Source organism: Oryx dammah, unplaced genomic scaffold (genome assembly GCF_014754425.2).
Source record: "Oryx dammah isolate SB20612 unplaced genomic scaffold, SCBI_Odam_1.1 HiC_scaffold_28, whole genome shotgun sequence".
Lineage (NCBI taxonomy): Eukaryota > Metazoa > Chordata > Mammalia > Artiodactyla > Bovidae > Oryx > Oryx dammah.
Genome location: NW_024070212.1, coordinates 93,340,748 through 93,358,508, shown reverse-complemented (window position 1 = coordinate 93,358,508; position 17,761 = coordinate 93,340,748). Strand labels below are relative to the sequence as shown.

Sequence of the window (17,761 nt, the reverse complement as noted above, 5' to 3'; positions counted from 1 at the left end):
GTCTATGGATGAAAGAAAGAGTCATTCGAAATTTCAAGTCTTACTTTTTGAGACATACATTTCATTTGGCTATAGCTGCCATAGATGATAATTCCTCTGATGGATCTGAGCAAAGTAAATTCAAAGCCTTCTGGGAAAGATTCACCATTCTAGATGCCATAAAGAATAGTCACGATTCATGGGAAGAGGTCAAAATATGAACAGGAGTTTGAAAGAAGTCAATTTCAACCATCATGGATGACTTTGTGGAGTTCAAGACTTCAGCAGAGGAAGTAACTGCCAATATGGTGCTAACAGGAAGAGAACCAGAATCAGAAGTAGAGCCTGAAGATGTAACTGAATTGTTGCCATCTATGGTAAAACTTGAACAAATGAAGAGCTGCTTCTAATGCATGAGCAAAGAGAGTAGTTTTTTGAGATAAAATCTACTACTAGTGAAGACACAGTGAAGACGCTGAAATGACAGTAAAGGATTTAGAATATTACATACCCTTAGTTGATAAAGCACTGGCAGGGATTGAGAAGATTCATTCCAATTTTGAAAGAAGTTCACTGTGGGTAAAATGCTATCAAACAGCATCACACACTACAGAGAAATCATTTGTGAAAAGAAGATGTGGAAATTGATGTGGAAAACTTCACTGTTGTCTTATTTTAAGAAACTGTCACAGGCAAGCCAACTTTCAGCAACTGATACCCTAATCAATCAGCATTCATCAGCACTGACACAAGATCCTCAACCAGCAAAAAGATTATGACTCACCAAAGGCACAAATGATGATTTATATACATCTCTATTTTTAAAATGTTTACTAAAGCACAGTATCTAAAAATGTGGGGCTAAATTTTTTAAAAATGCTAATGCATAAACAAAAATAAATTATGCACAGTAAGACCAGTATGGGATGATGCTTATTTAGACTTCAAATTGACTTTATATGATGTATATAACTCAAATCATTATGCTTCACACCTTAAACAGTGTTCTATGTCAATTATAACTCAATAAAACTTGAAAAATGATTTTATAAATAATTAGGAGTAACATAATTGTTAACATGGTGACAACAGACATGAGTTTGCTGATGGACCAAAGAAAAATATTACTAATAGACAACATTTGCTATCTTTCCTCTTCAAAAGTACAAGCTATGATCAGTTCTCTTGCTTCATGCTGATTCATACATATGAGGCAAAAAAGGTTGCTACTATTTCTTTCCACATGTACTGATAACAACTAACAACAAAATTACAGAATTTACCTGCATTTAAGAGTCAAGACCAGAAAACAAGTTCATATATTCAAGACAAAAACTGGTTTGAAATATTCCAAACTATTTTTTTTTTGGTTCAAATGCACTTGGTAAATGTTTTAACTCTTTCCATACTCAATCAAACACTTTTACACCAAAATGGCATCCAACATAATAAAAGGATTAAAAGCTCTTTTTTAAGAAAGAAAATTAAAAAGAAATAAGTAAGGCAAATGGTTCAACTCACAACAAACCTATTTTTCTGCTACACTCCAAAAATGGAACTTAAGGCTACGCTGAACAGGCCCAGCAAAAGCAGGTTTGCAGACAGACTTTATTGAACAAACTGTATTGAACAAATACCTGTATGTCCATTGCTAGATCTTAGACATAAAAATATACAATAACTCCTATCTTCAAGGTGACACTACTTCACACTAGATAGTATTACTGCTTTAAAATAATTCTTTAAGTTTATTCAAGAAAATCCCAAACAATTTTGTAATAAAATGAAACTACAGTAATAAAAAGGACACAAAAATATTAACAGACCAATACAATTACCACTAGGTGTCACTCTGATATAAAGTTCTTGGCTGCCTTTAGGCTTACTTTTTTTTTTTTTTTTATACTCCCTTTTGGTTGGTTTTATTCACTTGGCATGATTATTTGGAAATTCATCCATGCTACTGTGTATATCCATAGGCTTACTTTTATATTTTGTAAACTCTTCCTGGTAATAACACGGGAATGGCATTATCTTACTGAGCATCTCTCTGTACTTTAGTATTTATTTACATATATATATAGAGAGAGACACAGATAGATAGATACAGGAAAAGTAGTATTTGTCCAACTCCTTAATAACAGTAAGATGGTCAACAGCTAAAAACTAACAATTACATTGTAAGTTGCATAAAATTTCATGTGTCTATTTTTTTAATTTCCTGCAGGGAAGAATTAATGTGCATACACATTTATACACATGCTCATTTACTGAGACATACATTTTCTCAACTGATACCACTCTATGCCAAACATTGCGTTTAGAGGAAGGATTCAGAGAAAAAAATAGAACTTGGTCTCTGAGTTTGAGAAGTTAACATTCACAAGGGAAAACCAAAACACAAAAAAAGAGTAAGATGTTTTAAAATCAATTTTGAAGGTATACACAAAATTTTATGATATCATAGGAGATGAATCAAAGTAACTGTCCACGGTGGTTAGGAAGGGCTTCATAAAGGGAGATATTTACTCATCATATTGAAAGATGAGTGTACGCTTTCCAGAAAACTAAAATAAGAAAGAACAAAGTCAAACAGAATATAGAAAGTAAGGTACCAACCAAGGATATGAGGAGATTTAGAAAGATTATAAAAGATCACCATAGGAAAACTATGTAAGATACAGACTACTGGAAGGAAGAAACTGAAAGAATATAAATAGAGGGAGGAATTGTTACAGTAACTAATGCAAGAAATTAATTCTTGAACTATAACATAAGGGATCAAAATAAAGGAGGAATTCAAGTGATACCATGAAACTAAGAGAACTTAATCAAAAGCAGTGAAAGAAAAAAAAAAAACTTCCAACAATTCCAAATATCCCTGAGTGTGCCTTCCACAGTGATGCATATCAACAAACCAACAATGAACAAAGAAAATATGCATGATATGATTATTTAACTGGTATATAGTTCATAATAAGAGAATAACAATAATCCAGAACAAATAAAAACTGGAACAGTGTGGACAAGCAGTAGAAAGATACATATCATACAATGATAGTATCTGGCTTACAATTTATTTGGAATCAAGTTTCATTTATAAAATGTATGTAGCTACTTAAATTGTATTTGTTTTCAAAAATCAATGATAACACAAATGCTTCTACTCTATAATACTTCAGTAGAAGTCCATTTTTACAGTTAATTAAAAGACTAAGAGTTTATAAAATGTGACCCCTAGAAACTCTATCATATATTTCTATAACAAAGCTTTAAAATAGTTCACATTCTCCAAACTAGGATAGAATTAAAGTATAATTTTAACATATATAATCGAGAAGTGAACATTTTCATCACCATCTTTGAAATGAGGAGGGACACAAAACTGACTCCAACTGAGTGAACCAATAAAAAGTGGTTCAAGTGATTAAAATATCCATGAACTTTCATCATATCCCAAATACTTCAACAACAAAAAAGTGAAGTCGCTCAGGCATGTCTGACTCTTTGCAACCCTACGGACTATAATCCACCAGGCTCCTCCTCCATCCATGAGATCTTCAAGGCAAGAATACTGGAGTGGATTGCCATTTTCTTCTCCAGGGGATCTTCCTGACCCGGGAATAGAACTCAGGTCTCCGACAACAAAAAGAATCAGGTCAATTTGAAAGAGACACTATTAACTACTCAGTCACATGCTATACAATAGCAGTTAAAATTTATTTAATACAGAACTGTATCCTAGTATTCTTAAAATAGATAAAAATTTGATATAATTTTATGATTTAAAAGAGAAAGTAAGATATGACACTGAGTTACTTCTCTAATTACAGTGAATACATTCATCATTATGCTAAGAAAGTAAAGGCTGGCTAATACCCTCCTAACATACCAAGGATAACTTAGCAATATTACTGAAAATACATATGAGCAATAAGCATGGTCAATTCTAACTAATTACAATATTACTGTAAAGATAAATAAAATTATTTTTCACTATCAGTAGATGAGCTTTGTGATTTTAAAAATGCAAGCTCATTTTAAATATCAGCAAAGAGATAATATAAAAATTAAAAAACTATAAAAAAGAATCAAACATGAATCCTGGAGCTGAAAAATATAATAAGTGAATTGAACATTTCACTAAAGGGGCCCAACAATAGACTTGATTAACAAGAAGAATCTATGTGCTAAGACATGTCACTTGAAATTATCCAGAGAAATAAAATGAAGGATAAAAAAGACTGAAGAAAGGCCAAAGGTCTTATGGTCATCCATTAACAGACAAATATACACATAATGGGAGCTGCAGAGGGAAGGAGAAAGCATATTTGAAGAAATAATGGTTGAACACTTCCCAAATATGGGAAAGAAAAGACATTCAGATTCATAAAGCACAAAAAATAACAAGAAGGATGAATCCTAAGAAATCTACATCAAAACACATTAAAATCAAACTGTCAAATTAAAGGATGTGAATGTGTGCATGTGTGCTCAGTCACTCAGTCATGTACAACTCTACAACCCCATGGACTGTAGCCTGCCGGGCTCCTCTGTCCCTGGAATTTTCCAGGCAAAAATATTGCAATGGATTGCCATTTCCTACTCCAGAGGATCTTCCTAATTCAGGGATCAAACCCACACGTCCTGAGTTTCCAGCATTGGCAAGTGGATTCTTTACCACTGAGTCACCTGGCAATTAAAGGATAAAGAGAAATGTGAAACAGCAAGAGAAAAGCTTGTCACATAGAGGGAACCTTCACAAGACTATCAGCTAATATTTCTCAGTAGAAACCTTTCCAGTCGAAAGAGAATAGAATAATATATTCAAAGTGCAAAACCACCAAACAAGAATACTATGGCCAGCAAAATTATCCTTCAAATATTAAGGCAGAATAAAGACTTCACCAGATAAACAAAAACTGAGAGAGTTCATCAACAGTAGGCCAACCTAATAAGAAAAGCTAAAGAGAGTACTCTAAGTTGCAACAAGAAGACACTATATAGAAACAAACCACAAAATATTTTAACAGTGGTACTTAAAACACTTAATCTGAGAGAGGAGTTAAAAGACAAAAGTGCAAAAAATAAGTATAACTACAAATATGTTAATGTATACATAATATGAAAAGATGCAATTTATGAATCAGTAACAAAAACAGGCAGGTCAGGTGGTCTGGCACTCCATCTCTAAGAATTTTCCAAAGTTTGCTGTGATCCACACAATCAAAGGCTTTGGCATGGTCAATAAAACAGAAATAGATGCTCTTCTGGAACTCTCTTGCTTTTTTGATGATCCAATGGATGTCGGCTCTTGAGAAATCTGTATGCAGGTCAGGAAGCAACAGTTGGAACTGGACATGGAACAGACTAGTTACAAATCGGGAAAGGAATATGTTAAGACTGTTTTATTGTCACCCTGCTTATTTAACTTCTATGCAGAGTACATCATGAGAAATGCTGGGCTGGATGAAGCAAAACTGGACAAGACTGCTGGGAGAAATATCAATAACCTCTGATGTGCAAATGACACCACCATTATGGCAGAAAGAGAAGAAGAACTAAAGAGCCTCTTGATGAAAGTAAAGAGGAGAGTGGAAAAGATGGCTTAAAGCTCAACATTCAGAAAACTAAGATCATGGCATCTGGTCCCATCACCTCATGGCAAACAGATAGGGAAACAGTGGAAAAAGTGATAGACTTATTTTTTTTGGCGGGGGGGGGACCTCCAAAATCACTGCAGATGGTGATTGCAGCCATGAAATTAAAAGACACTTGCTCCTTGGAAGGAAAGTTATGACCAACCCAGACAGCATATTAAAAAGCAAAGACATTACTTTGCCAACAAAGGTCCGTCTAGTCAAAGCTATGGTTTTACCACTAGTCATATATAGATGTGAGAGTTGGACTATAAAGAAAGCTGAGCACGAAAGAATTGATGCTTTGGAAGTATGGTGTTGGAGAAGACTCTTGAGAATCCCTTGGACTGCAAGGAGATCCAACCAGTCCATCCTAAAGGAAATCAGTCCTGAATATTCACTGGAAGGACTGATGCTAAAGATGATACTCCAGTACTTTGGAGTACTTGGCCACCTGATATGAAGAACTGACTCATTTTAAAGACTCTGATGCTGGGAAAGATTGAAGGCAGGAGGAGAAGGGGACGACAGAGGATAAGATGGTTGGATGGTATCACTGACTCAATGGACATGAGTTTAACTCCAGGAGTTGGTGATGGACAGGGAGGCCTGGCATGCTGCAGTCCATGAGATCGCAAAGAGTTGAACATGACTGAGTGACTGAACTGAACTGAATTGATCAAAAAGAGGAGAGAATAAAGCAGCAGAGGTTTTGTATATGACTGAAGTTAGGTTAAAATAGATTGTAGTAACTGTAAGATGTCTTATATAAACCCAATGGAAAGTACAGAGAGAATACCTAAAGGAGATATACAAATGAAAAGAATCAGAGAATGACACTACCAAAAAAAAAAAAAAAAACGAAGACAGGAAAATAGAGATAAAAAAGCCACAAGACAGAAAGAAATAATTAACAAATGGCAACAGTAACTCTTTTCCTATCAGTTATTACTTTAAATGTAAATGAATAAAACTCTCCAATCAAAAGACATAGACAGGCTAAATGGATTAAAAACACAAACTCCAACTATATGCTGTCGATTGTGTCCACAACTATATGCTCAGTTGTGTCCAAATCTTTGCAACCCCATGTACTATAGCCCATCAAGCTCCTCTGTCCCTGGGATTTTCCAGGCAACAGTACTGAAGTGAGTTGCCAAAGGTATCTTCCTGACACAGGAATCAAACCCACGTCTCAGGCATCTCCTGCATTGACAGGTGGATCCTTTATCACTGAGCCACCTGGGAAGCTCATATACTGTCTATAGGAGACTCTAGCTTCATGAACACATACAGGCTGAAACTGAAAGAATGAGAAAAGATATTCTGTGTAAATGGTCCAAAAACAGACAACTAAATGAAGGAGATCCCTCGCTCTCCCTATCCCTCTCTCCCACTCCCCCAAACACATACATACACACACACACACGAGTACTATTCAGCCATAAAAAAGTATGAAATGCTGTCATCTGCAGAAACATGGATAGATCCAGAGAAAGGCAATGGCACCCCACTCCAGTACTCTTGCCTGGAAAATCCCATGGACGGAGGAGCCTGGTGGGCTGCAATCTATGGGGTCTCGAAGAGTCGGACACGACTGAGCAACTTCTCTTTTACTTTTCACTTTCATGCACTGGAGAAGGAAATGACAACCCACTCCAGTGGTCTTGCCTGGAGAATCCCAGGGATGGGGGAGCCTGGTGGGCTGCCGTCTATGGGGTCACACAGAGTCGGACACGACTGAAGCCACTTAGCAGCAGCAGCAGCAGAAACATGGATAGATCCAGAGAATATTATACTTGGTGAAATAAGACAGAGAAAGACAAACTTATATGTGGAATCTAAAAAATCTAATACAAATGAACGTATATACAAAACAGAAAGAGACCCAAAGACATAGAAAAAAACTTATGGCTAAAAATGGGGAGAGGGAGCCAGGGAAGAAAAATTAGGGGTATGGGATTAACACACTACCTGCCTGGAGAATCCCAGGGACAAGGGAGCCTGGTGGGCTGCCCTCTATGGGGTCACACAGAGTCAGACACGACTGAAGTGACTTAGCAGCAACAGCATGCATGAAATAAGTAAACTGCACAGCACTGGGAATTACACCCAATACATTGTAAAAATCTATAGGGGAACATAATCTACAAAAACACTGAAAAACTATACAGCATACCTGAAATTAACACAACGCTGTAAATCAATTATCCTTCAATCTAAGAAAAGAAAAAAATGTTGCGAGAAAAAATTATATAATGATAAAAGAAGCTATTCACCAGGAGGACGTATCAATTATGAGCATATATGTATTCAACATCAAAGAACCCAATTTACAAAGCAAACAAGGAAAGAATCAAGGGGAGAAGTATACAACACAAAAATAGCAGAGGATTTCAATAATGGATAAAACTTCCACAGAGAAAATCAATAAGGACTTGAACAAAAATTGTAGACAAAATGGAACTAACAGACATGTACAAAACATAACACCCAACAGCATCAGAATACACATCCTTTTAAGCATACAAGGAACACGCTCAGGACAGATAATAAATTTAAGAAGAAAAGCATAAAGAAAAGTGCTGCTGACTTTCAGTTTCATTATACTGTGGTTGGAAAACATTCGTGGTATGATTTCAGTCTTCTTAAATCTGTTAACTTGTTTGTAACCTAATATGCCAGGATTCCCTGGCAGCTGAGAGGTAAAGAGTCCACCTGCAAATGCAGGAGATGCAGGTTTGATCCCTGGGTTGGGAAGATCCTCTGGAAAAGGAAATGGTAACCCACTCTAGTATTCTTGTCTGGGAAATCTCATGGATAGAGGAGCCTGGAGGGCTACAGACCATGGGGTCACAAAAGGTGGACATGACTTAGTGACTAAACAACCACCACCACCTAATATGTCCTCTATCCCAGAAAATTCACAAATATGTAGATATTAAACAATTTAATGCTTGAACAACCAATAGGCCAAAGAAGAAATAAAGAGAAGTAGAAAATATCATCAGACAAATGAAAACATAACATTACCAAAACTTATGGAAAGCCATACTAAGAGGAAAGTTTCTAGCAATAGATTCCTACATTTTAAAAAGTAGAAAGATCTCAAATAAAAACAATACTAAAATTCATATGGAACCACAAAGGACCCTAAATAGCCAAAACAATCTTGAGAAAGAAGAATGAAACTTGAGGCTTCACACTTACTGACTTCAAGAAATTTTACAAAGTAATCAAAACAGCCTAGGACTGGCATAAAGAGGAGAACAAAATAAAGGCCAGAACAAAACCCACACATAAGTCAAATGATCTTTGACAAGGGTACCAAGTCTACATTATAAACAGTCTCTTTAACAAATAGTGTGGGCAAAATTGGATAGCTACATGCAAAAGAATGAAATTAGACCTTTATCTTATACCATACCCAAAAATTACCTCAAAATTGGTTAAAAATCTGAAATTGCAAAACTCCTAGAAGAAAACATAAAGGAAAAACTCCATAATATTTATCTTGGCAATGATTATTGGATATATGACACCAGAAACATAGACAACAAATATAAAAATAGACTAGTGGGACTAAATTCAACTAAAAAGCGTCTGTACAGCTAAAGACATAATAGAGTAAAAGGAACCTACAGAATCGGAGAAAATATTTGCAAACTACATATCTGTTATGGGGTTAATATTCAAAACAAATAAATTCACAACTAAATAGCAATAAAGTTAAATAATCCAATTTAAAACTTGGCACAGGACTTGAACAAACATTTCTCCAAAGAAAAACAAATGATCAATAGCTATATAAAAAGATGCTCAATCATCATGAACTATAAATCAAAACTACAATGAGATGTCACTCATGCATGTTAAGACGGTCATTATAAAAACAAAAACAAAATATCAGAAAATGACAAGCAGTGGTAATGTGGAAAAACTGGAAGGAATACTTGTGTACTATTGCTGGAAATGTAAAATGTTCAGCCACTATGCAAAAAAGTACAGAAGCTGCTCAAACATTAAAAACAGAAATAACATATGATCCAGCAAGGCCACTTCTGGGTATTAATCCAGAAGAAAGTGAAAGTGAAGTCGCTCAGTCGTGTCCGACTCTTTGCGACCCCAAGGACTGTAACCTACCAGGCTCCTCTGTCCATGGGATTCTCCAGGCAAGAATACTGGAGTGGGTTGCCATTTCCTTCACCTAAAAGTCTATTGACAGAGGAACGGATAAGGAAGATGTGGTACCTATATGCAATGGAATATTTGTTGTTGTTTAGTCCCTAAGTCAGGTCTCATTTTTTGCGACCCCATGGGCTACAGCCCACCATGATTCTCTGTCCATAGTATTTCCTAGGCAAGAATACTGGAATGGGTTGCCATTTCCTTCTCCAGGGGATCTTCCTGTCCCAGAGATTGAACCCACGTCTCCTGCATGGGCAGGCAGATTTTTTTTTACTGCTGAGCTACTAAGGAAGCTCTAACAGAATATTACTCAGCCATATAAAAGCGTGAAATAAGCCATTTGCAGCAACATTGATGGGCCTAGAAATTATCATACTAAGTGAAGTGAGGCAAATATCATATGATGTCATTTATATGTGGAATCTACTTTAAAAAAAAAGAATGTATTTACAAAACAGAAATGAACTCACAGATACTGAAAACAAACTTACAGTTAGCAAAGGGATGGGGAGGGGTGGCAATAAACTAGAACCCTGGAATGAATACACATGCACTACTATACTTAAGATATTAATGGATAACCAACAAGGATCTACTGTATAGCACAGGGAACTCTACTCAATATTCTATGATAGCCTATTTGAGAAAAGAATCTTAAAAAAAAAAAAGAATATATATATACATATAACTGAATCACTTTTGCTGTACACTTAAAACTAATGCAACATTGTAAATCAACTATACTCCAATAAAATGAAATACAGAAAACAAAAACAAAAAAACAGAGAAAAAAACAACACACACACACACACAATGAATTGAAAACAGAGTCTAAAGAGATATTTGCAATACCATGTTCACAGCAGCATTATTTATAATAGCCAAGAGGTGGAAACAACCTAAATGTCCATAAACAGATGAACAGATAAAGAAAATATGGTACATACACACAATGGAATATTCAGTTCAGTTCAGTCGCTCAGTCGTGTCCGACTCTTTGCAACCCCATGAATTGCAGCACGCCAGGCCTCCCTGTACATCACCAACTCCTGGAATTCACTCAAATTCACGTCCATCGAGTCCGTGATGCCATCCTCTCATCCTCTGTCATCCCCTTCTCCTCCTGCCCCCAATCCCTCCCAGCATCAGAGTCTTTTCCAATGAGTCAACTCTTCGCATGAGGTGGCCAAAGTACTGGAGCTTCAGCTTTAGCATCATTCCTTTCAAAGAAATCCCAGGGCTGATCTCCTTCAGAATGGACTGGCTGGATCTCCTTGCAGTCCAAGGGACTCTCAAGTCTTCTCCAACACCACAGTTCAAAAGCATCAATTCTCTGGCGTTCAGCTTTCTTCACAGTCCAATTCTCACATCCATACATGACCACTGGAAAAACCATAGCCTTGACTAGACGAAACTTAGTTGGCAAAGTAATGTCTCTGCTTTTGAATATACTATCTAGGTTGGTCATAACTTTTCTTCCAAGGAGTAAGCGTCTTTTAATTTCATGGCTGCAGTCACCATATGGAGTGATTTTGGAGCCCAGAAAAATAAAGTCTGACACTGTTTCTACTGTTTCCCCATCTATTTCCCATGAAGTGATGGGACCAGATGCCATGATCTTCGTTTTCTCAATGTTGAGCTTTAAGCCAACTTTTTCACTCTCCTCTTTCACTTTCATCAAGAGGCTTTTTAGTTCCTCTTCACTTTCTGCCATAAGGGTGGTGTCATCTGCCTATCTGAAGTTATTGATATTTCTCCCAGCAATCTTGATTCCAGCTTGTGTTTCTTCCAGCCCAGCATTTCTCATGATGTACTCTGCATAGAAGTTAAATAAGCAGGGTGACAATATACAGCCTTGAAGTACTCCTTTTCCTATTGGGAATCAGTCTGTTGTTCCATGTCCAGTTCTAACTGTTGCTTCCTGACCTGCATATAAGTTTCTCAAGAGGCAGGTCAGGTGGTCTGGTATTCCCATCTCTTGAAGAATTTTCCACAGTTGATTGTGATCCACACAGTCAAAGGCTTTGGCATAGTCAATAAAGCAGAAACAGATGTTTTTCTGGAACTCTTGCTTGTTTGATGATCCAGCAGGTGTTGGCAATTTGACCTCTGGTTCCTCTGCCTTTTCTAAAACCAGCTTGAACATCTGGAATATTACTCAGCTTTAAAAAAGGAAATCGAGGATATCATACTAAGTGAAGTAATCCAGAAACACAAATGCTGCATAATTCCACTTATATAAGGTATTTAAAGTAGTCAAACTCATAGAAGCAGAAAATAGAATGACAACAGCCAGGGAGTTGCATTTCAATGGATACAGAGTTTCACTTCTACAAGTGAACCCACTTCAGTACTCTTGCCTGGAAACTCCCATGGATGTAGGAGCCTGGTAGGCTGCAGTTCGTGGGGTCGCTAAGAGTCGGACACAACTGAGCGACTTTCCTTTCACTTTCCACTTTCGTGCGTTGGAGAAGGAAATGGCAATCCACTCCAGTGTTCTTGCCTGGAGAATCCCAGGGACAGAGGAGCCTGATGGGCTGCCATCTATGGGGCTGCACAGAATCGGATACGACTGAAGCAACTTAGCAGCAGCAGCTGTACAACAATGTAGCTACTGTTAATAAAACTATACTGTACATATCTCATTTACATGTGGAGGAATTTAGGCAAAGAAAAGAACAAGTCCAAATGCCCTATTGGGTATAACCTATTCAGTGAACCAAAAGAAGTCCATTACAAGTTGGGCATGGTGAGTAAGGAGAGTGATAACAGATGAAAACTAGAAATGCAGCAGTGTCTGGTCAAGCAGGGACTTACAGGCCATGTTAAAAGACTTGAATTTTATCCTCCAAACAGTGGAAAGTTTCTTAATGGATTTCAGTAAAGGAATAACTATCTGATCAGTTTTAACAGCCTTGCTTTTGTCTTAATGTACTTCAATTAAAAAAATTAAATAAGAATCACCCCAAAAATGAACAAAAGCAAAATTTCAGAAATATCTAAAATTTAGATTTAAGGCAAAATTCTATTAAAATAAAAATACAATTTCTGGTTCTACAACAAACATGGATCAAATAATCTTAATCAAATATGAATTCAACATAGTTTCTCTACAGAATTCTGGTAAAGTTTGTCTTAAAATGGCAGGCATACACTTTGAGTCTCCTTTTTTTTTAGGGTACATTATATTTTTATTCAGTTGGAAGTCATATGGTATTTGTACAAACTTAGTATCTTTTAAAAAAAATTTTTTTTCTTTTAAAATGGTTGATTTTAGACATCTCTTTTATTTTTTTTCCCCCTTTGTTTTATTTATTTATTTACTTTACAATATTGTATTGGTTTTGCCATACTTCAGCATGAATCCGCCACAGGTGAGTCTCCTTTGAAAGAATAATGCTAAAGCATTTATTCAGCCACCAGGGAGAAAAAGTGATCTCTCATTAATCAGTATTAAAAATGAGGGCACTTCAGCTAAAAAGTCTGGTATCAATGTACTTAATCATTTTTTTTTTTTTTAAGCTCTGAGATGTTTGGTTTGTATCTGCCCTGAAACAGCTTCATATACCATTCTGTATATGTAGAACAAAAAAAACTTTCTTCTCAAACTTACCTCAGTATCAAGACAGTATTTAAAATTAGAATACAATAATATATATGGAACAACATCAATCTGGTTTTTTTACCCCTTCTTGGTATAGCAGTCAACTCAAAAGAAAAGAATATGAGCTGAATGTTTACCTAATAAATTTTTTATTTGTGAAGGCTATATGGCAGGAAAAACCTTACCAACAGTACAGCTGTCTTCAAGTACCACATCAACATTTCTGTCTCTGTACTCAACCCTGAAGTCCAGCATCCGTGGTTGCCTTTCTACAATTTGCCTAGATGGCATTACAGGTCGAAATGCTGAAGAGGAAGAGGGAGCAGGAGCTGGAGCTGGGTGACTTCCTGGATCAAATGCAGGTCCTGATATAGTCTCACCTCCATAGTCACTGAAATATTGACAAAAAAGGATTATCATCAACCAAATCACTACAAATTACCACTAAAGATCTACTGTATACTTGGCTTGTGTTGTTCTTCACGTCATATTTATCTACCTGTGCGTCAAGGACTATCTTAAGTTCTAATTCTTTCACAAAATCTCTCCCACTGAGTGAAAGCCACCTTACTTTCCTTCTCATAGTAGTATCACACATATCATTCAATTATTTTTTTGTCCTGTGCTCTTACTATGTTGGTAAAATATCATTTAAACTCTTCTGATTTACAGTATTTTCTTAACCCACTCTGATTTACTTACCCAGTCATTAACTGACTACACTTTCCACAAAAGCTATTCTGAAAACTTTACCATTCCTACACCAAATAAACAAATAACCTTAACCATTTCTTCCAAGAACAATCTTTCCTTCCCATCCCATTCCCAAATTTCACCTTTCTTCTAGCTAAATTATCCTTCATATCTCAGATTAAATATTTTTCAACTCAGAGCAGGTTTTACTACCTCAGACTAGTTCTAACTTCTCACCACTACCAATAATTATGAAGCTCACATTTGTGTTTTTATTGGTAGTGTCATCTGCCAAGTTCAATACTTTTTCACAGGAGATACACATTTAACAAACTAATGAGAGGAGAAATAATTCTAAAGAATTTGGATTTCTTTCTCTGACTTAATGTATATTACATATATATATATAGTGTCACTGTTTTCCCCGTCAGTAGGAACAGTATTGAGGGAGCATAAGAAATGCTCCTGTTAAATATCATTATTGTATAACTTTTCTCCAACATAAGAACTATAAGCTCAGTTCTAAAATACCTTTCCTCTCACCCTGAAGTTAAAGTAAATTAATGGGTGGAGGGCTCGAATAGTAACAACGACAAGAATGACCAAAAACAAGCTAGGTTAAGCGTTGTTTATACAATTAAGGAGAAAACATTTACATTTACTTCATATTTTAAAGAATAGAATTAGGATAAGACTAAGAATAGAGTAGAAGAGAACAGAACAAAATAGAAATTATCAGTATGTTTAATAGTTAGAACTAAGTATTGTTTCAAAAAACTTGATTCTGGGACATATTTGTAATATGTGTTTTGGATTTCAACTATTTCTCACTGTAGGTCACTGTCAAAAAGTCTTAACATGACTAGCTTCTTAGATCTTAACTGAGTTCAGGCACTCATGTAATCGCTGATTCAAAGACAAAAACCTATCCATTCTCCCAGTTGTTACAGTCAAGGAAAGTAATGTGGGAAGGAAGACATGAGAACAGAGAAAATGTCCAAAGCAGGAAGAATGTCACTGCTGGAATCCAAAGTGAGTTTTTAAGTATCTAAGAACAGAATCTGTGCAACACTTCACGCATCTAAATGTTGTCATAATGTCTCAGAATCTAAGAAAAACAGTAGCTTAGTCACTGACTTATTGTTTCTTAACTCCAAATCCACCCTTGTATAGTCTTCTGTAATTTAGGAGCTAAGATTTCTGCAAAATTATATTTTTTTCTTTAAGGTTTCCTGATAGACTTTGTCAAATAGAGGATACTAGATAGAACTTAGTAACTAGGAGGAGGGCAAGAAAGATTTCCTTCTCCCTGTTTACATGCATTTCCATTAGCATCACCCTGCAGCTTTCAGTCGCATGCTTTTTTCAGCATTCTTACAACCAGCTTCTTGTCATTGCCCCTGAGATACCAGTTAATGGCTAGACAATAAACATCCCACAGAAGTCTAATCCTCCATTCCAAAGAGCCGTTCTGAAATTTAAAGTTCTGTTAATTTCTTACACCTTCAAGTAGTAACTTCCTGAAGCAATTATTATACCTAAGTTACTTCAGTTTTACTTTTTTGCTCTTTAGTCCTCCAAACCTGTTTAACTGATCCTACACTGTGTGCTTAGTCACTCAGTCGTGTCCAACTCTTTGAAACCCCATGGACTGTAGCCCACCAGGCTCATGGGATTCTCCAGGCAAAAATACAGGATTCTTGGATTCTGAATTCATGGGATTCTCCAGGCAAGAATTCTAAAGTGGGCAGTCATTCATTCTCCAGGGGATCTTTCTGACCCACAGATCGGACCTGGGTCTCCTGCATTGCAGGCGGATTCTTCACCGTCTGAATACCTCTGTTAAAAATACCCTAGAGTGTGGTTTCATTTTCTTGATAATGAAGGTGTACCAGGAAACACAGGATTCAGGAACTGCCTTGATTATGGCCTTGACCTTCAATGCACTGCTTAGCTCCTTGCCAATGGAAAATGGGATATTAGTGATCCAAGCCATGCACTGGCATAATGATTAACTATCACTATAGAAACAAGTGCCTGAAGGAACCAAATGACGATCGGACCTGACCATTATGGTGGTAATAATGATAACAAGAACTATGAGCAGGCTGCTTCTGACTCCAAAGGAGAGCTTACAGAATGACACACTAGGGGGGTTTTAACATTCCATTCATTCATGTTAAGAATGTTACAGAGTTTCTGAAGTGGCACTTCTAAACAAGTTTCTTATTTCTTGTAATCAAAGGTATGATTCTCCTAAAAATCAGACTCAAAATTTAAGTTTTCAGCTTGCATAGCTATAGTGAAAGTTGAATATACATGCTTTTTAAGTCTCTCTTGTGAAAGTTAAGGCACTGTTGTGGAAGGAGTGAGGACCTAAGATGTGGAATGGGGATGAAAGTGAAAGTTGCTCAGTCATGTCTGACTCTTTGCAACTCCATGGACCGAATAGGGGTCGTATAGGGAATGTATTCTCCAGGCCAGAATACTAGAGTGGGTAGCTGTTCCATTCTCCAGGGAATCGTCCCAACCCAGGGGTCAAACCCAGGTCTCCCACGTGGCAGGTGGATTCTTGACCAGCTGAGCCACCAGGGAACCCCAGGAAATGCGGATACCTGAGTGGATTCAGATAAAGGTGGAAACTGTGAACCCCTTGAGTCTCTCTGAGCCTCTTTTGTAGGCAGAAACACCTCCTCCTCATGGTTAAGAAGACTAGCCTCTTGCTTAAAAACTATTAATACTATTACCTGAGACAGTTCCCTTGAAAGTACATGCCTATTCTTAAAACCTACCTCCACCATTCCTTACTACTTCTAAAGTCAGATGTAGGCATGCTCCACAAAAACAAGTACAACATATTAACTGAGAAAAGATAGCTTATATCCAAAAGTAATTATAAGATTTTGATAAATATATCAGCAAAATCCTAGGGAATAGTTGTGGAAATAAATTTGAAGTGAGTCTGACAAAAAGAGTTTGGATAGGGCCAAATATAATGTTTGCTTAAACAGCTGTAAGAACCTCTAGTAGTTTTCTTGCTGAGCGAAGAAAAGTTAAATCCCAAATGAGTCTACATTTAATGAGGATGAAATGCCCAAACTTTCCTGGCAAAATGTAGAAGAAATCAAGATGCTTAGAAAAACAAGAATGCTGGAGTGGATTAATCATGTAGAACCTGAATATATACACATCATCCCATGACATTATCCATGAGGTCCCAGAGAATACTGCACTAAAGCATTGAAAAAACACATTAGGAAGGAAATCTACATCCTTGAAAAACTCTGTAGTATCTGTCTTCTGTGGGTAGGGAATAAGACGGTGTTTCAGGGCTAATGACACCACTGAAAAAGATTCCCTAATAGGCATGATGGGGTCCCACAGTGCAGAGGTCACAGAGCAGAGTTCAACAAGAAAAAGGTGGAAGCAATGTTGTTAATAGAAAGCATGGATGAAATGTAAGAATCAGATTTCAACCTGCAGAAATCTTTAATAGTACTTCATTGAATGTGGTACTTCTAAGAAACAAAATTGAAAGTCAGTTGACTAAAATTACTTGATCTATAAACAGTAGAAACCTAGATCTGGCAACCTAGATCCTAACTTCCATAATATCTACACTGGAGGGTCATAGTTACTCTCAGTTTCCAAACACAAA

The 17,761-nt window shown here is 36.6% G+C and overlaps 1 protein-coding gene across 2 annotated transcripts in view; it reads right to left on the bottom strand.

The window, feature by feature from the left end:
* The window catches only part of FAF1 (Fas associated factor 1), a 472,185-nt gene that overhangs the window by 316,197 nt on the left and 138,227 nt on the right, over positions 1–17,761 (bottom strand). For both annotated transcript variants that reach the window (XM_040231204.1, XM_040231205.1), the window contains exon 4: positions 13,596–13,801. In XM_040231204.1, the coding sequence (XP_040087138.1) occupies positions 13,596–13,801 (206 nt within the window). The remainder of the gene's footprint in view (positions 1–13,595; positions 13,802–17,761) is intronic.